This window comes from Triticum aestivum, chromosome 5D (genome assembly GCF_018294505.1).
Source record: "Triticum aestivum cultivar Chinese Spring chromosome 5D, IWGSC CS RefSeq v2.1, whole genome shotgun sequence".
NCBI lineage: Eukaryota > Viridiplantae > Streptophyta > Magnoliopsida > Poales > Poaceae > Triticum > Triticum aestivum.
Window position 1 is genome coordinate 301,590,179 of NC_057808.1, and position 20,136 is coordinate 301,610,314.

General features: G+C 44.1%; 1 protein-coding gene across 9 annotated transcripts; it reads right to left on the reverse strand.

The window, feature by feature from the left end:
- Positions 1–13,492: 13,492 nt before the first annotated feature.
- LOC123121331 (uncharacterized) lies at positions 13,493–18,984 on the reverse strand. 9 transcript variants are annotated; one of them, XR_006459669.1, is made up of 7 exons: positions 18,209–18,984; positions 18,040–18,111; positions 17,200–17,526; positions 16,576–17,030; positions 15,796–16,196; positions 15,132–15,598; positions 13,493–14,439 (listed from the first exon to the last, which is right to left on the reverse strand). XR_006459669.1 is itself a non-coding variant. In XM_044541274.1 (7 exons), exons 1-5 carry the CDS (start codon positions 18,214–18,216, stop codon positions 16,160–16,162), a joined length of 510 nt encoding a protein of 169 aa, XP_044397209.1. In that variant the 5' UTR covers positions 18,217–18,984; the 3' UTR covers positions 15,532–15,598; positions 15,796–15,908; positions 16,004–16,159. The 9 variants fall into 9 exon arrangements, 5 of the variants coding, with proteins under 5 accessions (XP_044397209.1, XP_044397206.1, XP_044397207.1 ...); XR_006459670.1 differs by having other exon boundaries at positions 15,796–16,218; XR_006459671.1 differs by having other exon boundaries at positions 13,494–14,439; positions 15,796–15,908.
- Positions 18,985–20,136: the final 1,152 nt, after the last annotated feature.

The following is a 20,136-nucleotide window of genomic DNA, read 5'->3' on the forward strand; positions in this document are numbered from 1 at the left end:
TGAATTCAATTGATATCCTTGCGGAGCTCGGAATGTTGATGATGATCATGACACATTTGTCGAGAGGTTTCATGAAGATATAATCGCTCATCTACGACATCAAGCAAAAGGAAGGGTGGAGCGAAAAGTTATTGGAACCAAGGGTACGACACAAATTCGAAACCAAGCTCACTGTTTAAGGCGAAATGATATGATGAGGAAGATCGGCGTAAGCTTAGCTCATCGTCAAAAATTATGCTCCGGGAATAAGGACCAGGTAGCACAGTTAAAATTAGCACTATGATGATAGTCGATCAGGTTAGGATTGACATGCTCGAGTACAAACTCATGAGTAACGGAGATTACTAAAAGCTGTTTAATCATGGCGCGGACCCGATTTAGTTATCGGTGTCCCTGAGTGACTAACAACTCAGAACCAGGAAACATTGGAATCGGTGAGGAATAATACTTGATGAAGGCTCATAATAAGCAACATGGTTCGGTGATATTATCGAGATACCAGAGGGTAATACTCGGAGGTAGAGCAAAATAGAGGGTTGACAAGTGTATTGATCTGCAAAAGACAAGTACTTTAACTTGTCCGAGAAAAGGAATCAAGGGAAGAAATTATGGTCGGAACCACAATCATAAATGATCAAACCACGGATACAAGATGAACTTATAACAAAGGGGTAATTATTTTTACGAGCAGCTTCCATGATAAGTTCTACATCGTGTCCATGGGCATGAACACAAAGTTCAAGGTCGACTCCCACTTCTCCAATGCATAACCTATCATTCACTGCTCTTATTAAAAAGTATTTGAATGCGAAGAACTACCTGGTGAATTACCAGAGGAGTATGACCCATGAAAACTTTCGGGTTCACACAGATTAAGGAAGGCATAGGTTCAACCCATCGGGGCATCTTAGGAACATATACCACAAACTTCGGAGTAAATAATACAAGCTCGAAAGTAGAGTAGGGTTATCAAAGCAGCGGATACAAATTACCAAAGGCGTTATATACCCATGGAAAGGCTCACGAGGTTATTGAATATGAAGGACACTGTCGGATAATAATCCAACAAGGTGTTTGTGGTCTACAACGAAGCTGTTGCGAGTATCAATACTCTATCAGAGGACGAAGGAACGAAAAGGCATCGGGTTATAGAAACAACTAACTAATTCAAAGGTCAAATGCAAAGGAATTATCATTTCCAAATCAAGGGATCGAAAGCCAATAGCCTGATTAAGAATGGATAAGTTGAATAGACTTAGGGGTACAATCGACGGCAAATTGATTGGTCGATAACTAGCTCATGTTCAAAATGACATCTGAGCCGGAAGGATGAATTCTAGGACCTGGTTGAGGATTGCGAGCATTCGCAACTTATTGAATCAATGGACTCAAAATGATAGTGACAAAGGATGCCAATAAGATTACTATACTTATGGGATTAACCATAATGCAAGCAAGCAAGAATTTTAAGAGCAATAAGCAGCTGAGGATTTTCGGAAGATCGAATAGTATTTCGAAGACCTTTGTGAAACACATGAACAACTGGTGATGAGCGAATACTTGGTATGTGCGAGGAATTATCCATAGGGGTATTAATACGGAAAAGAGCTGCAAAGCGGTGGGCACAACGGATCCTCGGAATATCGGAGAATTTTTCAGGGTATCAAGTAATAACAAGGTCAACTGGGAACAAAGGTATGGATGACCAGTGTAAGTAGTTATCCATAAGGGTTTATCGGTGGCCGGGAATAGCAAAAGCGGTGGCACAAAGTCTCGAGAGAATATCGGAGAGTATCTTCGAAATCTTCTAATGCGTCAAGTAATCATCTGGAGTAAGGGGCTCTCCGAGAGGAAGTAGTTATGAGAACCTAGAGTCGGCTTTAGTAAAATCATTTAACACGAATAGAAGAGAGATCAGAGTCCCAGAGTATAGACGAGAAATAAAAGATCCTAATACCACCCAATGGCGACGTGGGCCCATAAGCCACACAGCCATGTTAGTAAAAGTTTTTCAGTGACTAGACTCGACTTCGGCCAAGGAGTGTGGAAGGGGGATTCCTACAGGCAGTCGGCTCTGATACCAACTTGTGACACCCCCGATTCAATCGTACACTAATCATGCACGCAAACGTGTACGATCAAGATCAGGGACTCACGGGAAGATATCACAACACAACTCTAAAAACATAAATAAGTCATACAAGCATCATAATACAAGCCAGGGGCCTCGAGGGCTCGAATACAAGTGCTCGATCATAGACGAGTCAGCGGAAGCAACAATATCTGAGTACAGACATAAGTTAAACAAGTTTGCCTTAAGAAGGCTAGCACAAACTGGGATACAGATCGAAAGAGGCACAGGCCTCCTGCCTGGGATCCTCCTAAACTACTCCTGGTCGTCGGCGGCCTGAACGTAGTAGTAGGCACCCTCAGTGTAGTAGGGGTCGTCGTCGACGGTGGCATCTGGCTCCTGGGCTCCAACATCTGGTTGCGACAACCGAGAAGAAAGGAAAGGGGGAAAAGAGGGAGAAAAGCAACCGTGAGTACTCATCCAAAGTACTCGCAAGCAAGGATCTACACTACATATGCATGGGTATCTGTGTAAAGGGGCAATATCGGTGGACTGAACTGCAGAATGCCAGAATAAGAGGGGGATAGCTAGTCCTGTCGAAGACTACGCTTCTGGCAGCCCCCATCTTGCAGCATGTAGAAGAGAGTAGATGGTAAGTTCACCAAGTATCATCGCATAGCATAATCCTACCCGGCGATCCTCCCCTCGTCGCCCTGTGTGAGAGTGATCACCAGGTTATATCTGGCACTTGGAAGGGTGTGTTTTATTAAGTATCCGGTTCTAGTTGTCATAAGGTCAAGGTACAACTCCGGGTCGTCCTGTTACCGAAGATCATGGCTATTCGAATAGATTAACTTCCCTGCAGGGGTGCACCACATTACCCAATACGTTCGATCCCCTTTGGCCGGACACACTTTCCTGGGTCATGCTTGGCCTCGAAAGATCAACACGTCGCAGCCCCACCTAGGCACAACAGAGAGGTCAGCACGCCGGTCTAAATCCTATGGCGCAGGGGTCTGGGCCCATCGCCCATTGCACACCTGCACGTTGCGTGGGCGGTCGGAAGCAGAACTAGCCTCCCTAATACAAGAGCAGGCGTTCCAGTCCAATCCGACGCACGCCGCTCAGTCGCTGATGTCAAGAAGGCTTCGGCTGATACCACGACATCGAGTGCCCATAACTGCTCCCACGTAGTTGGTTAGTGCGTATAGGCCAGTGGCCAAACTCAGATCAAATACCAAGATCTCGTTAAGCGTGTTATTTTGAAGTAATCACGGACGCCGACCAGGGCCAGGCCCACCTCTCTCCTAGGCGGTCTCAACCTGCCATGTCGTTCCGCCACAAAGATCCACACAAAGGGCCGTCAGGAAAGTATGTCATTTCAGCCCCCAATCCGTGAATCAACCGCGGGTACTCAACAAGCCGACCCGACTTTAGTCACCACAAGTATCATATATTATGTATATAAGTATATACCCGTGACCACCTCCCGAGTGATCACGGCCTGATAGTATAGCATGGCAGACGGACAAGAATGTAGGGCCACTGATGGAATACTAGCATCCTATACTAAGCATTTAAGATTGCAGGTAAAGGTAACAACAGTAGTAGCAAAGACATGCTATGCAGCATAATAGGATTAACCGAAAGCAGTAACATGCTACACTACTCTAATGCAAGCAGTAGAGAGAAGGAATAGGCGATATCTGGTGATCAAGGGGGGGGGCTTGCCTGGAAGCTCAGCCGAGAAGGAGGGGTCGTCAACACCGTAGTCGTACTGGGTAGCAGCGGTGTCGGTCTTGGTGTCTAGCGAGAGAAGAGGGGGAAGAAACAATAAATATAAAAGAAAACATATGCATGATGATGCATGACATGACAATGAACGGTGTTAGGTGTTCCCTAACGCGGTAGTAGGTGATACCGGCGAAGGGGGGAAACATCCGGGAAAGTATCCCTGGTGTTCCGCGTTTTCGGACAAATGAACCGAAGGGGGAAAGTTGCATGTTTGCTATGCTAGGGATGTGTGGCGGACGAACAGGCTGCATATCCGGATTCGTCTCGTTGTTCTGAGCAACTTTCATGTAGAAAACATTTTCATCTGAGCTACGGTTTATTTTCTATGTTTTTCTAAAGTTTTAATCATTTTCTGAATTTATTTATCTATTTAATTCTAACATTATCCAGAATAGTGTCTGCTGATGTCATCATGATGCAATGCTGAGGTCATCAGTCAATAGTGCGGTTGACTGGGTCAAATCTAACCTGTGGGTCCAGTGGGACCCACGTGTCATTGAGAAAGAGTGAAATAGGATTTGTTTTAAACTAATTAGGATTAGTTAAGTGTGGGCCCCATTAGTCAGTGACAGATTAGTGTTTTAATTAACAAGTTAATTAATCAGGATTAATTAATTAATTTTATATTATTTTTTAGTTCTTTTTTTATAACCGTTCCAGGGCGTGGGCCCCGGCTGCCAGTGGCCCATGAGGCCAATGGAGCGAGCGTTTAACGGGTGCGGGCGGGGTTCCCGTCGGGGCGAACCCGGGAGACGACCACGGCGGGGCGCTGCCCGGGCGTTGGTCCAGGCCGCGGCCAACGGCGCGGGTGCCAGCGAGACAGCGTGGTGGGGGCGGCCTGCTGGCGAGACAGCGTGGTGGGGGCGGCGCGCTGGCGAAGGGGCCGACGACGGTGGACGGAGGCGTTCTGGGGTGGCCAGAGGAGCCACCGGAGCCGTGCTGGGGCGGCGGCGCGCTAGTGGGTGACGGGGAGCCGAGGCGGGACGTGGGCGGCGACATCGGGCACGTAGGAGGGCGCGAACGGCGCGCATGACTGGGCACTCGCAAACAGAACGAGCTGCGGGCGAGTCCAACACAGAGGGAGGGGAAAGCAACGGGCGGCGGCTGCCGCAGCAGCTGGGCGCGGCCAGCGCAGCTAGAAACGGAGGCGGGGCGCGGCAAAAGCAGCAGCACACACACTGGAGGGAGGCCAGGCGCGGGCGGCGCACGCACAGGGCGTCGGCGGCGCCAGCGGCGGCTCGTTGGCCAGAGGTGGCTTGTGGCGACGACAACGACAAGTGGGCGGGGCCCAGAGCTCGGATGGGCGCGAGTGTGGTGCTGCAGCACAGAGGCGACGCACGGGCGCGCGCGCGGCCACGTGAGCGCCGTGCACGGGCACGGGACAGCGGGCACGGAGACGTCCGACATGGGGAGAGGGGAGAGGGAAGAGGGGACAGGCCGGAGCCTCACCACGGGAGCATAGGGACTAAGGCAGCGGTGCGTGGGGAGGACGGCGTTGACGGAGAGGGGGAGGCAGTCCAGCGGGGGAGCGGTCTGTGGGCTTCGGGGTCGAGCGGCGGGCGTCGCGGTTCGTTCCGGGCGGCTTCCTGGACGGGGGTTCGTTCCCCTTCCCGATCCAGATCTGGATCGGGGGATGGAGGAGAGAGCGACGTGGGGGGGGGAGTAGGAGCGGTCGTGGGTTAGGGTTTCTGGTAGTGGGGGGTTATAGGCGGGGTGGGCCAGCCTGGTGGCCCGGTTGGGCCGAACGGCCTAGGGGAGGGGGGTTTGCTTTTCTCTCTTTCGTTTTGTTTTCTCATTTTGTTCTTTTTCTTTTATTTATTTTCCTTTCCGTTTTAATTCACTTTAAAATATTTAGGCATCCTGTAAAAGTGTGGTACCTTCACCTTAAATACCTAGGCATTATTTGCACACTTCGAACATTTTGGTTTTGATGTTTGAAAACTTTTGTTGTTTGCCATATTTTGAATTTGATTTTTGGACCGGTTTTTGAACTAACGAGAGATTAGCAACAGTAACGAAACTGACGTGGCACCATTAGCAGAGTTTCACTGTAGCTTAATTATCCGGGCGTCACAGCCATCTTAAGGGTCAATACAACGTGACGTTCTTTTGCACTAAGGGATTGAGCATACAAACAAATAAGCGCATGGCAACCTCTGCTTCCCTCTGTGAAGGGCCTATCTTTTACTTTTATGTATTTACTTTTATGCAAAGTCAAAGTTTTTCCCTCTATTCCTTTTTATTTTTCTCCTTTGGCAAGCATCATGTGGTGAGAAAAGGTCTAGGCACATATGTCCAGTTGAATATGGGTAGCATGAGTTATTATTGTTGACATCACCCTTGAGGTGAATAAGTTGGGAGGCAAAACAATAAGATCCTATCTTTCTATGTGTCCGGTTGAAACATTTTGCTAATGTGTACGCGGTGAGTGTTAGCAATCATAGAAGACTATATGATGGTTGAGTATGTGGAGCTCTTACTTAGACTCCATTGAATAAGTTGAATTGCAATTCTTTGGTGACTAAGAACATAGGTTGTTGAGTTTCAAGAGAGTTCATTGTTTAAACCTTAATATGTGAATTGGTTGCCACTACAACATGAGAAATTTTATGAGAAAGAATTGCTGTTATGATGCTAGGAAAAGTGATTGACATTGTCATTGATCAAACTTATGCACTTTGCTAGCATTCACACTTCATAAATTATTTATTTTATCATTTACCTACTCGAGGACGAGTAGGAATTAAGCTTGGGGATGCTGATACGTCTTCAATGTATCTATAATTTATGAAGTATTCATGTTGTTATTTTATCATTCTTGGATGTTTTACAATCATTTTATAGCAACTTTATATCATTCTTTGGGACTAACCTATTAACCCAGTGCCAGTTGCTGTTTTTTTGCTTGCTTTTACATCGTAGGAAATCAATATCAAACGGAGTCCAAACACCATGAAACTTTTTGGAGATTTTTTATGGACCAGAACACCCAAGATGGGCCTGAGCTGCACCTGGGGGATGCCCCGAGGGGGGCACAACCCACCAGGGCACACCAGGGCCCCCCGGCGCGGCCAGGTGGGTTGTTCCCACCTCGGTGGCCTCCCGCACCCCTTCTTTGCACTATAAATTCCCAAATATTCCGAAACCCTTCGGGGTAACCCTATATCAGAAGTTCCGCCGCTGCAAGGTCTCTATATCCGCGAAAACCAATCTAGACCCCGTTCCGGCACCCTGCCGGAGGGGGGAATCATATCCGGTGGCCATCTTCATCATCCCGGCGGCCACCACGATGAGGAGGGAGTAGTCCAGCCTCGGGGCTGAGGGTTTGTACCAGTAGCTATGTGTTTAATCTCTCTCTCTCTCATGATCTATATCATGGGCTTTGTTAATATAGTCGGATCATATGATGTTTCTACCCTCTATACTCTTGTTATGATGAATTGAATCTTTACCCTTCAAAGTTTTGTCTTGTCGGATTGAATATTCAGAGATGAGAACACGTGATATATGTCTTGCAATGTGAATACTTGAGGTGACAATTGGGGTATCTTATTGATTCACTTGATATATGTTATGGCATTCAACTCGCGGATTCCCGCGGTGATATTGGGGTAATCTATGCATAGGGGTTGATGCAAGTTTTTCTCTGACGGAAACTTTGGGGTCTCCTTGTAGTTCTTTGTGTGGATTGAGCATTATGAATATGAATTTGCTTTGGTGTTATTCTAGTACGAACTCTTGATTAGATCGATCGGGAAGAATAGCTTGCGTTATTCTAGTACGAACTCTAGGATAGATTGGTCGGAAAGAATAGCTTTGAGGTGGTCTCATACGCTACAAACAATTTCTATCTTTTGTTCTCCGCTAATAGGAACTCGGGAGTGATTCTTTGCTGCACTTTGAGGGATAATCATATGATCCAACTATGTTAGCATTGTTGAGAGATTGCACTAGCGAAAGTACGGACCCGAGGCCTTGTTTTCAAGCATTGCAATACTGTTTTTGTGCTCGTTTACTAATTGCTACCTTGCTGTTTTTATTTATTCATATTATAAAAATATATTTCTACCATCAATATTACACTTTTATCACCATCTCTTTGCCGAACTAGTGCACCTATACAATTTGCCATTGTATTGGGTGTGTTGGGGACACAAGAGATTTCTTGTATTTGGTTGCAAGGTCGTTTGAGAGAGACCATCTTCATCCTACACCTCCCACGGATTGATAAACCTTAGGTCATCCACTTGAGGGAAAACTGCTACTGTCCTACAAAACTCTGCGCTTGGAGGCCCAACACGAGTCTACAAGAATAAAGTTGCGTAGTATACATCAGGTCCCTTACAGAATAGTGCATAAACTGGGGTTTAAGTTTCTGTCACTCTCGCAACCCACCATCTATTTACTACTCCACAATGCATTCCCCTAGGCCCAAATATGGTGAAGTGTCATGTAGTCGACGTTCACATGACACCACTATGGGAATCACCACATACATACTATCAAAATATCGAACACATATCAAGTTCACATCATTACTTGCAACATGATTTCTCCCGTGACCTCAAGAACAAAAGTAACTACTCACAAATAATCAACATGCTCATGATCAGAGGGGTATTAATATGCATAATGGATCTGAACATATAATCTTCCACCAAATAAACCATATAGTAATCAACTACAAGATGTAATCAACACTACTAGTCACCCCCTAGCAACAATCTATAGTTCCGGTAACAAGATTGAATACAAGAGATGAACTAGGGTTTGAGATGAGATGGTGCTGGTGAAGATGTTGATGGAGATTGGCCTCCCCAAGATGGGAGAGTTGTTGGTGATGATGATGACGATGATTTCCCCCTCCGGTAGGGAAGTTCCCCCGACAGAATTGCTCCGCCGGAGGGCAAAAGTGCTCCTGCCCAAGTTCCGCCTCGAGATGGCGACGCTCCGTCCCGAAAGTCTTCTCTTTATTTTTTCTAGGTCAAAATGACTTATATACCAGAAGATGGGCACCGGAGGTGGGCCGAGGAGGCCACAACCCACCAGGGCGCGCCAGGGGGGCCTGGCGCACCCAGGTGGGTTGTGCCCACCTGGTGGCCCCTCTCTGGTAGTTATTGGCTCCAATATTTCTTAAATAATCCATAAAAATTCTTTGTGAAGTTTCAAATTGTTTGGAGTTGTGCAGAATAGGTGGCCTGACGTAGCTTTTTCAGGTCCAGATTTCCAGTTGCCGGAATTCTCCCTCTTGGTGTGTACCTTGCAAATTATGAGAAAAAGGCATTAGAATTACTCCAAAAGGCATTATTATGGATTAAAACATTATAAATAACAGTAAGAAAACATGATGCAAAATGGACGTATCAACTCCCCCAAGCTTAGACCTCGCTTGTCCTCAAGCGAAAACCGAAATCGAAAAACATGTGCACATGCTTTGAGAGAGAGGTGTCGATAAAAACAAAATACGGACATAGAAGCATCATGTTGATTATTATAACAGCAACAAATTTAAACACAATACTTCTATCATAGAACTTCCCATGAATAAGTAATAGTTCATCACATAATCGAAGTATAAAGCAAAAACTCTATTAGAAACCAATAAACTATGTTCTTAGTCAACTTTACAACTACAATTCATCATCTTTTCAGGAAGGGTCACATGTCGGAGCCTTTAGGCAAGTCCACATACTCAACCATCATATAGTCTTCTATGATTGCTAGCACTCACCTCGTACACATGAACAAAACGTTTCAACCGGACACATAGAAAGATAGGGGCTTATAGTTTCGCCTCCCAACATACTCACCTCAAGGGTGATGTCAACAATAATAACTCATGCTATCTATATTCAACTGGACATATGTGCCTAGATCTTTCCTCACCACATGATGCTTGCCAAAGGAGAAAAATAAAAGGAATAGAAGTAAAACTTGACTCTTTGCATAAAAGGAAATACATAAAAGTAAAGGATAGGCCCTTCGCAGAGGGAAGCAGAGGTTGCCATGCGCTTATTTGTTTGCAAGCTCAATCCCTTAGTGCAAAAGAATGTCACGGTACATTGCCCCTTAAGATGACAATCTTTATTATCCAGTCTGTCGCTTTTATTCTTTGTCATCCAAGTTCGTGCAACGCTCAATTTTCTCTTACACTAAAAAATCTTACACATTTAGAAGAAATTTTTATTGCCTTTTTGCACCAATGACAACTTACTTGAGGGATCTTGCTCAATCCCTAGGTAGGTATGGTGGACACTTGAAAAAGATTTGGGTTTAAGGGTTTTTGGATGCACAAGTAGTATCTCTACTTAGTGTGGAATTTTTGGCTAGCAAAGATAGGGGCAAGCACCACATGTTGAAGGATCTATGACAATATGACTTCTATGTGAATATAAACAAACATAAACCATTACCTTGTCTTCCTTGTCCAACGTCAACAATTTTGGCATATAATATTTTGATGAGGGCTCACAATCACAAAAGATTTCTAGGATAGTATATTTATATGTGAATCTTCCCTTCCCTTATTAATTCTTGCATGAGTTGCATCATTGACTAATGCTATGTTTGTCAATCTCTAATAAAATTTTCTTACTTATACTTTTCCTTATGTGGTGCTATCACCTACCATAGGATTAGTATATGATCTTATTAATTTATTTCCTTTCTTTTATTTCCTTTCTTTCTCTTTTTATTTTCTAGTTTCTTTCCTTTATTTGCAACATGAAAGTAAGGAAAGTAAAAACTCAAACTAACTTTATTATATAACTTGCACACGATTACAATGATAGATCACTAAGCAAACTCTCAAAGAAGAAAAGATCGAACTAGACTTTATTCATCTAAGCAAAAGATTGAACTAAGATACGCAAAAGCAAAAAGATAGTGGGATGATACGATACCGGGGCACCTCCCCCAAGCTTGGCGGAAGCCAAGGGGAGTGCCCATACCCAATACTCAATTATCCTTCGATGGTGAAGAAGGTGATGTTGGTGAAGAAGAAGAGATCTTGTCCTCGGATTTCCATGGCAGTGGTCCACCATCAAAAGAGGAGGAGTGAGTCTCACGGGTCCTGCAACTAGCAGCCAAACTCATACCTTTAAACCTCGCCTCATATTCAAAGACTTTGTTTTGAAGATCATAGATCTGGCTTTGGAGGAAGTTGATTTGCTCGTTGAGGGTGAAGATGATGTCCTTCATGGGCTTGCCATCCACCTTGAGATCACGGGAAAGCTCCGTGATCATGAGGTGATTGGCATTGAGACCATGTTCCACCATCCCCTTGCACCGGAAGACTTCTTGCTCCATAGCTTCAAGCCTGGCCTCCACGGTTCATGTGCCCTTGGGACCTTGCTCATCGCGGATGTACAACACCCCCTCATGCATCTGGATGGTTTGAGGGTGCTGCACCACCTCCCGCAGATATGGGTTGATGACGTTCTTGAAGAACTTGTCCTTGGAGGAGCTTGAAGCAGCCATGGTAGATGGGATCTGACAGAAAATAGTAAGGGAAAAAGAGAACAGATGATTTCTTCGCGATACGGTGGTTAACAGGTTCGGGAAGTATATATAGATTTTTTATCTTGCAGGACAAGTAAGAGGCAGAAAAAACGGAGTCCGGAAGGTGTCCCAGGTGGGCACAACCCACCTGGGCGCGCCAGGCATGCCTGGCGGGCCCTGGTGTCTTGTGCCCACCAGGGGACGCTTCCTGGAAGTTTCTTTATATCCAAAATTCTAAAATATTCCAAAACTAACAAAAACTATTTTTGCGGATTTTTTGGAGTCCGTTTACTTGCCTTATCACGTACCTCCTTATTTTGACAATTCTGGGGTGTTCCGGAAGGACACTTTTATGTGTTCTTCCGGTGTCAAAGTTTGGATAATATTGCTTTCAATATTAATAGGCATACCTGAGATATATTGCTTTATTCGTTGCCCATTGACAACCTTCGGTTAGTACCTTCGGAATTATTTATTTTGATGGCTCCAGACCGGTAAACCTCCTCGATAACATATGTGCCTTCCCAATGTTGGGGAACGCAGTAATTTCAAAAAAATTCCTACGAACATGCAAGATCTATCTAGGTGATGCATAGCAACGAGCGGGAGAGTGTGTCCACGTACCCTCGTAGACCGAAAGCGGAAGCGTTAAGTAACGCGGTTGATGTAGTTGAACGTCTTCGCGATCCAACCGATCAAGTGCCGAACGCACGGCACCTCCGCGATCTGCACACGTACAGCTCGGTGACGTCCCTCGAACTCTTGATCCAGCTGAGGCCGAGGGAGAGTTTCGTCAGCACGACGGCATGGTGACGGTGATGATGAAGTTACCGACGCAGGGCTTCGCCTAAGCACTACGACAATATGACCGAGGTGGAAATCTGTGGAGGGGGGCACCGCACACGGCTAAGAAATCAACGTGTGTGTCTATGGGGTGCCCCCTCCCCCGTATATAAAGGAGTGGAGGAGGGGGCCGGCCGGCCTCATGGGGCGCGCCCCAAGGGGGGGAATCCTTCTCCTACTAGGAGTAGGTTCCCCCATTTCCTAGTCCAACTAGTACAATGCCCATGCGTTGCCACGGGCTTTTGAAATATTTTGCTAGAGTTATATATACATAATGCATGCTAAATTTTATATATTAAAAAAAGATAACACAAACACAATCGGGTAATAATTGAAGTATATTTTACTTGCAATGTAAATTATTAACAAAAAGACAATTGGAAGATGTATACATGTAGACTGATTATCCCACTAAAAATCTTTAGAAATTAAGATCTATTTGATGTGCGTAAGAAATCTTTGTGCAATATCAGAAATATTGTTTTTAGCTTCGTTCGCATAATACCTGAGCAAGTATAATAAAAACCTCTTCCTTGACTTATACCAATTCTGCACAAGCAATATATGTAATTAACACAAATACTTCTCATCAAAGATCTTAAAATATGTAATGGAGAGTACACACCGTACAAGCCGTACACCCACCAGAGCATAAAACAAAAAGTAAAATAGCCAGACACATCCCTTCCATTTCCTAAATTAATTTTATCTTGAATATAGTGATAACAAAAATAAATACCTATATTTTATATGTTATGATAATGAAATATATAAATTTACCAGTCTATGCTCGTTGGAATACCAAACAGAAATAAACGTTGCCATCTAGATACATCTGAATGCCCGTGTGTTACCATGGAACAACAAATTTAATGCATTGATAAAAAAATCATTTTGATTCACAACATGTCGCTTGCGGCTTATGATTTCTTTGCAACAAATATCACTTTGTACTACTGTTAAGACAAAATCATGACTACTGTTAAGACAAAATCCATGATTGCATTCAAGTTTGAGGTGGACATATTTACCATGACCAAATAAAGGGAACTCATGCCTTCTACTCTACAATGATGACAAAGCCGACAATTGAATTGCCTTCAATTTCGCCATGCACTCTAGGATACACTAATGAGGTCTCTTCTCCACCCAACTCGGACAAATAAATACTACTCTCTGTGTCACAATTTACCTACCGCACAGGCGTCACACATTTTAAAATTTAAATGTACTCAAGCACTTTGATCAACAAATTGTCGCTTACATGTCACAAAATTTATCATCAAATTCGTATTACAAAAAACTCCAATGGTATAATTTTATGACACATAACACATATATCATTAATTAAGTTTGGTGGTCAAAGTTAAATCACAGAGAGAGTATATACACACTACTTTTCTTACAAAAATTAATCTATGAAAACATCTTCTCTCCCCCTTGCAATCCATCTCCTCGGCTTTGCCGCAAGCTTTTTTTGCAATAGAAGCCACACTTTAATATGAAAATGAGACATACATCATTTGGTAATATCCACACATTCAATAATGGACTTGAATGGTGCTAACTCTGCTCTGCACTACAACGGGATCTACCTTTGCCATACACGACGCTTCCAACACCATCACAACAAATGCTCTGTCAGCTAACAAATGCTCTGTCAGTACAAATGCAGTTGATGTTGTCAAAATAATTCATCTTCTTGGTCCATAAAAGAGGAGAAACTTAACACCAGAACATCTTATCATAAGTGAGCCAAGTTGTTTTCTTGCGAGAGTGGGAAATCTTGGAATATCCTTCAACCATACAAAGTTGTCGACATTTTCAACCCTGAACCTGCGAAAGATTGATGCCCACGGCCCACCTCATATTTTCATGAAAAAATTTACTTGACAGGATATGCATAAGAACCTTGCTATATGGACGACAAAATTCAGACGACTCCCATGTCCACAACGGAGTAACGGCCACTGGATTTTTAGTCGTCCACCTTTTGTCTATATAGAGCAGTTTCATATGCATAGAAAACTATTATGTAGAGATGGAACCTTCATCAAGCAAGGAAATATGCCAATCATGACTCAAGGAGATAATTTCACTTACATACATTAGTGCATCTATCAGTTGATGCAACCAACTTATAAGCCCAATTAATCAAGTCATTCTGTTTGTTGGATCAAGCCTTGTTTGGACAACATGATCAACTACGGCTCTTACTTCATCTCTCGGGACTACACAATAAAAACATACTTATTCATTTGAACTTCAAAATTTTAAATGAACGGAGTGTCAAAAATAAATGAATGAATCGGAAAGTAAAGAAGAGCGTTTTATATTCGTTTGAAGGGAAAAGAATCTGATCTCTACAACTTGCCAATTTGAGAAGAAAACTAACACAAAGAGAAACCAATTTGGCATGTGATGCTGGTATAAATTGTGCATGCGCCCTTCTTCTCGGTTTCTCACATATGACAAATTAGTAAAGCATTAGAATATTGAAGGAGAGAACTTTACATTCAATTGAATAAAGCAGGATTCGGGCATCAGCGGTTTATTATATTTGAAAAATAAATAACACAAGATAACAAGAAATAAATTAACCTTGTGTCATGCTAATGAAAATGTATAACATTAGAGCAGAAATGACCTTCAGCTCTGAACGTTCAAAAGAAGCAGCACACACAGTGCACAAAGAGTAACAACTTGTCAAACTATATGTTTAGAAAAGTTGCTTCTTAGCTCTGATAACCGGATTTAGCAATCAAAAAAGCTTTCCAAAAGTGCATATGTTCTATCTTAGATTAGGCTAACTCAGTAACTTCTTCCACGGTTCTAGTCTTTGTTTACAAAAGAAAAGGTCTAGTTTCGCAAAACATTTAAATGGAAAGCTTTTCGGACCATAAAAATATATTCAATTACTTACCTAATTCTGTAGTCCAAAAATTGCCCGACTGCTCTGCTGAGGAAGGGAATGGCCTGATCCGCAGTCCAGCAAGTTGCTACAACCATTCCACAATGTGCATGCCCAACAACTACACTGGATCAATGGCCTTATTGCGACACTGCATGGTGAGACGGAACCCAATAGTTGTCGCAGTCAGGCAATCCTTAACATTTATAGCCCCTGGATGAACAGGAGGAAGCATCATGACGTACATAGCAGCACATGATTTACTTTAAGATGTTTCTTGCTCAGAATCTGTACTAAGATGATTAGAAATTCGTCTTAGGGTGATACATACTTGTGCCTTGGACTTCCTTATGAAAATATCACTCCGGTCATATCCACCAAACTCTAGGAACACTTCATAAGGATTCTTTTAGAGGGCTTACTGCAGGACGTTCCAAGGGCACACCATTGCTACATGTATATTCATGTTGTGGATTGCCCTGAATAAAAATTAATAGTTAACCAAGAAGAAGCGATACATTTTCATCAATCAAATCATGTCAATGAAATTAATTGGGTAAATGTCATGAGTACTTCATAAGTAACAAACTGATTGACACTCCACCTAAGACAAGTAAGCTTGTTCGTTTGAAATGGACATCACTTTATTCAGGGGGTTCGTTCATTGGGAATTTACCTTTTCACATAGCAGGAGCAGAAATCTGCGAGGATGAATGTCTCCATGATTTGTGACAGGAGAACTATAGCCCACCAGCACGAAGCCAACATACAGCCACGAGTAAGCAAAACCTACAGAAGACATTTTAGTAGTTTAACAATCAACGCTTTCAGAGAAAAGGCTATGACAGCCCAGCTGTTTTATAAAAGAAAAGTATTGGGAACACCTGCGTTTTACAGAGAAAACCAATGGCAGGGTAAAAAGAAATCCCCACGGATCAACACAATAGCCTGCTGGGAACAAAAGAGCACGGAGCAGGCACACACATAAAAAAAATAGGAGAGCAGTCCATCATATAGACTGGGTTTTCGTCTCGAACAACTCACGAACAAGTAGCTTCCAAGTGGACACATGCACACCTGTATTTGGAATTTAAAATTCCTTGAGATGCCAGCATGAGCAAGTATCAGTTTTGATCCATAAGACATGTGGTGTCTCTTTTTCTAATTATTATATATATCCTATAACATCATTAAATGTTATCAATCTATATCTATAAAAGATGCAAAATATCAATCAAATTATGATCTCAGCTGTGGAATGAAAGTGAAATCGAGTCATGATATCTCGCTGAATTGGACATTGCATATGTTGTCCAACTTGAGTTCAAGTAGTCACCAGCAAGACCCTCCTAACTAACCTCGTACAGAACCTTTACCTCTAGATCTAAATTGGCGAACTTGCATGGAAATTGGAACTAATTTTTAGCATAGAGGGAAAGGGGAGAGGAGCACTCACCTGCCATGTTGCATGACCTTCATCGACCCAGCAGCATTCAAGCCAAGATATGCCCTTAGTGTTCTAAAAATCTGCAGAACATCCCATAAAACATTAAGTGTATCCTACATACAAAACATGAGCAAGATCGATGCATGCCTGTAAAATCAAGAACCACTAAATCTGATTCAAACACAAAAGAACAAGGGAGAACTTATGGTATCCTGGTAGGCCACAGCCAGCACCACCGCTCCACCATGACTTCCTCGTCAGTCCCGCGGCCAGCAGCCACATTAACGTGAGGAGACACGGGGGCGCGGGCCGGCGAACATAAACAATGCATGTATAGTTGAGATATAGCAAAATATAGAGAATCACTCAAACTGGGAGGGCCAGGACGTTATTCTGTAGGCGATAATGGATTCATGAAATAAAGCGGGCGGCCACCCTATTTCGTCATAATGGATTTGTGAAATCTGTGGACAAGGAAAGAGATTCACCACAGGTGACTTTCATGTTAACTAAAACTACATAGTAACTGGCAAGCTTTATAAAAGATGCAAGCCTTAGTATTCGTTCAAGATCATAATAAGAAATTGTAATTTAAGGTAAAGACGTCTTAGCAAGTTCATGAGTTGGCCTCACCTCGGAGCATCCCAGCAGAAGCCATCCCACAGCCAGGCGCATCAGCACGATCAAATGAGTGTACGACGGTGGACGTCTCATACGCAGTTGTCTGATAACCGGTGGACAAAGGAGGAGAGCCTCATCAGTAGCAGCATGGTGGATTTCAACCCTAGCGTTGTGCTCCGCCCAACGAACATGGACGTCGCCACCGCCGGCCCGGTGGAGCTCGAACAAGAGACTCTGCTGCTTGCTGGGACGGGTCGGGGAGGGTCGGAGCACATGAGCATTGACGGGTGAAGAGAGAGTAGGCCGGGGATGCGGCGTTCTGAGCAATGTCGGTTGTCTCTGCAGATTAAGCATATTGTAATTGCAAAAAACAACATAGTTGCTATTGTTATTTATCTATCTATATTGTTCAAGACAAGAATTTGATTAATGTGGCGACGACTATAATCTGGCTTTCTGGGCTATAGTACTTAAGGAATATGATTGTACTAAACTATAATATTAGTGGTCGCAGCTTGTTAAAGTGGTAGTGTATTGTAAGTCTCAATCAGGCTTGTAATGTCAATTTGTTCTTTTCCATCGGAAGTGATGCACTGCTTTGAACAACTTCCTTTTTATATCTTTTCTGGCCATAGCTATTGAATCCTTTTGAACTTCATCCATAGTCGGACTGTTACAGAAGACCATCCAGTTTTGATATACTTTTTCGTTACACACATCAGGTGATAAACTAAAAGTGTGTATGGTTCACACATGAGAAAGGGATATTGGCAGGTGTCAAGACACGGCATTTTTTGCCTGATAGAAATTTATTGCATGGTATATTCAGGACAAAAGGAGCACGGTACTTACCGATGACAATGAAAGGCGGTGAGTGAAGCTGGACTGAAACTTCTTCAACAGGTCGAGTTTCATGAATCTGATCTATAGAAAATGAGTTAATATGACTAATTATTGTACAAAACAATATAAGCTATATGGCAGAAACAACACATTGCGAAATTGAATAGTGCAAACCTACCCCATCATGGATAGAACATCCCAATCAAGCGTTTGACTATAGAGGAACAGATGGCTCAACCTGTTATCCTAACCCACGTACAGATTTTGCAGGACTCACAATTTCCATCATCCATGGTTGCAGCCGCCAGCAGCGCCGCCGACCCGATGGCGCTCCTGTTGGGGCAGTACGACGCCAATGAGCTCGCCGACATGGCGACCTTGACAGCAGAATTCCATCGTGATGCGAACTTCTCCACAAAAGTCAATGGCTCTTACACAAAACAATAGAATTGCATGTGTGCAACATGATGCAGCAATGGTATATAAGAATCCCATATCTTGCGAGGGAGAGAAGCAGATCGAAGAGTCGCTGATGTGCTTGGAGGAGGGGCAAAGTGAGTTGTCTTCCCATCTTATTAGCTGTTGCAGCATCCTAACCAATCACCCTCTTTTTTAGTTTACGGGATGTTTAGTTGGATCAGGGGAGGAGATGGGGGCGGGCGGCGGCAGCAGCTCCTGCACTGTCTTCTGTGTGACGGCGGCGGTGATCCAGACGGTGGCAGTGGCTGCGATCCGGAGATACGGCAGCAGCGATCCAGACGGCGGCGGCGGCGGGGCCGATGATCCGGAGAGACGACGGCGACGGCGGCGGTGGGAGCAGCGATCCGGAGAGACGGCGGCGGCGGCGGTGATCCAGACGGCGGCGGCGAGCGGCGGTGGCGGTGGCGGCGATCCGGAGAGGGGCGGCGGTGAGGGGATTGTGCGTGGCGTGGGGTGGAGTGGGGTGCGAGTACGTGCGACCAATTCCCTAGTGTTGGTTTTTTTCGTAGGTTTATCTTCGTAGATTTTTTCTCCCGGTTTTTTTTCTAGATCGACCGTGTGGGAGGTGGGAATCGAGCGTGTAGGAACCTCGCGTGGGCATCGTTTTTTATTGGTTCGGCGCTGGTACGTGGGAGGTGCGGTCGAGGACGAAAAAACCCATCTTTGATGGGACGAAAATTGACCGGCGGAGACTACCAACTTCTTCATTAGGAGTAGAGACTTGGAGGGGAAGGAAAGAGGAAGAGGGAGAGAAGAAAAGGCCCCCCCAATTCGGATTGGGCTTGGGGGGCGTTCGCCTCCACCTGGTCGCCTCCTCCTCTCTTCCACTAAAGCCCATGAAGGATCATTAACCCCCTAGGGGGTTCCGGTAACCCCCCGGTACTTCGGAAAATGCCCGAACCTATCTGAAACCTTTCCGGTGTCCAAACATAACCTTCCAATGTATCAATCTTTATGTCTCGACCATTTCGAAACTCCTCATCATGTCCGTGATCTCATCCGGGACTCTGAACTACCTTCGGTACATCAAAACACATAAACTCATAATACCGAGACTCATCTCCGGTCAATAACAGATAGCGGAACCTGGATGCTCATATTGGCTCCCACATATTCTACGGAGATCTTTATCGGTCAAACCGCATAACAACATACGTTGTTCCCTTTGTCATCGGTATGTTACTTGCCCGAGATTCGTTCGTCGGTATCATCATACCTAGTTCGATCTCGTTACCGGCAAGTCTCTTTACTCGTTCCGTAATGCATCATCCCACAACTAACTCATTAGTCACATTGCTTGCGTGGCTTATAGTGATGTGCATTACCGAGAGGGCCCAGAGATACCTTTCCGACAATCGGAGTGACAAATCCTAATCTTGATCTATGCCAACTCAACAAACACCATCGGAGACACCTGTAGAGCATCTTTATAATCACCCAGTTACGTTGTGACGTTTGATAGCACACAAGGTGTTCCTCTGGCATTCGGGAGTTGCATAATCTCATAGTCAAAGGAATATGTATAAGTCATGAAGAAAGCAATAGCAATAAAACTTAACAATCATTATGCTAAGCTAACGGATGGGTCTTGTCCATCACATCATTCTCCTAATGATGTGATCCCGT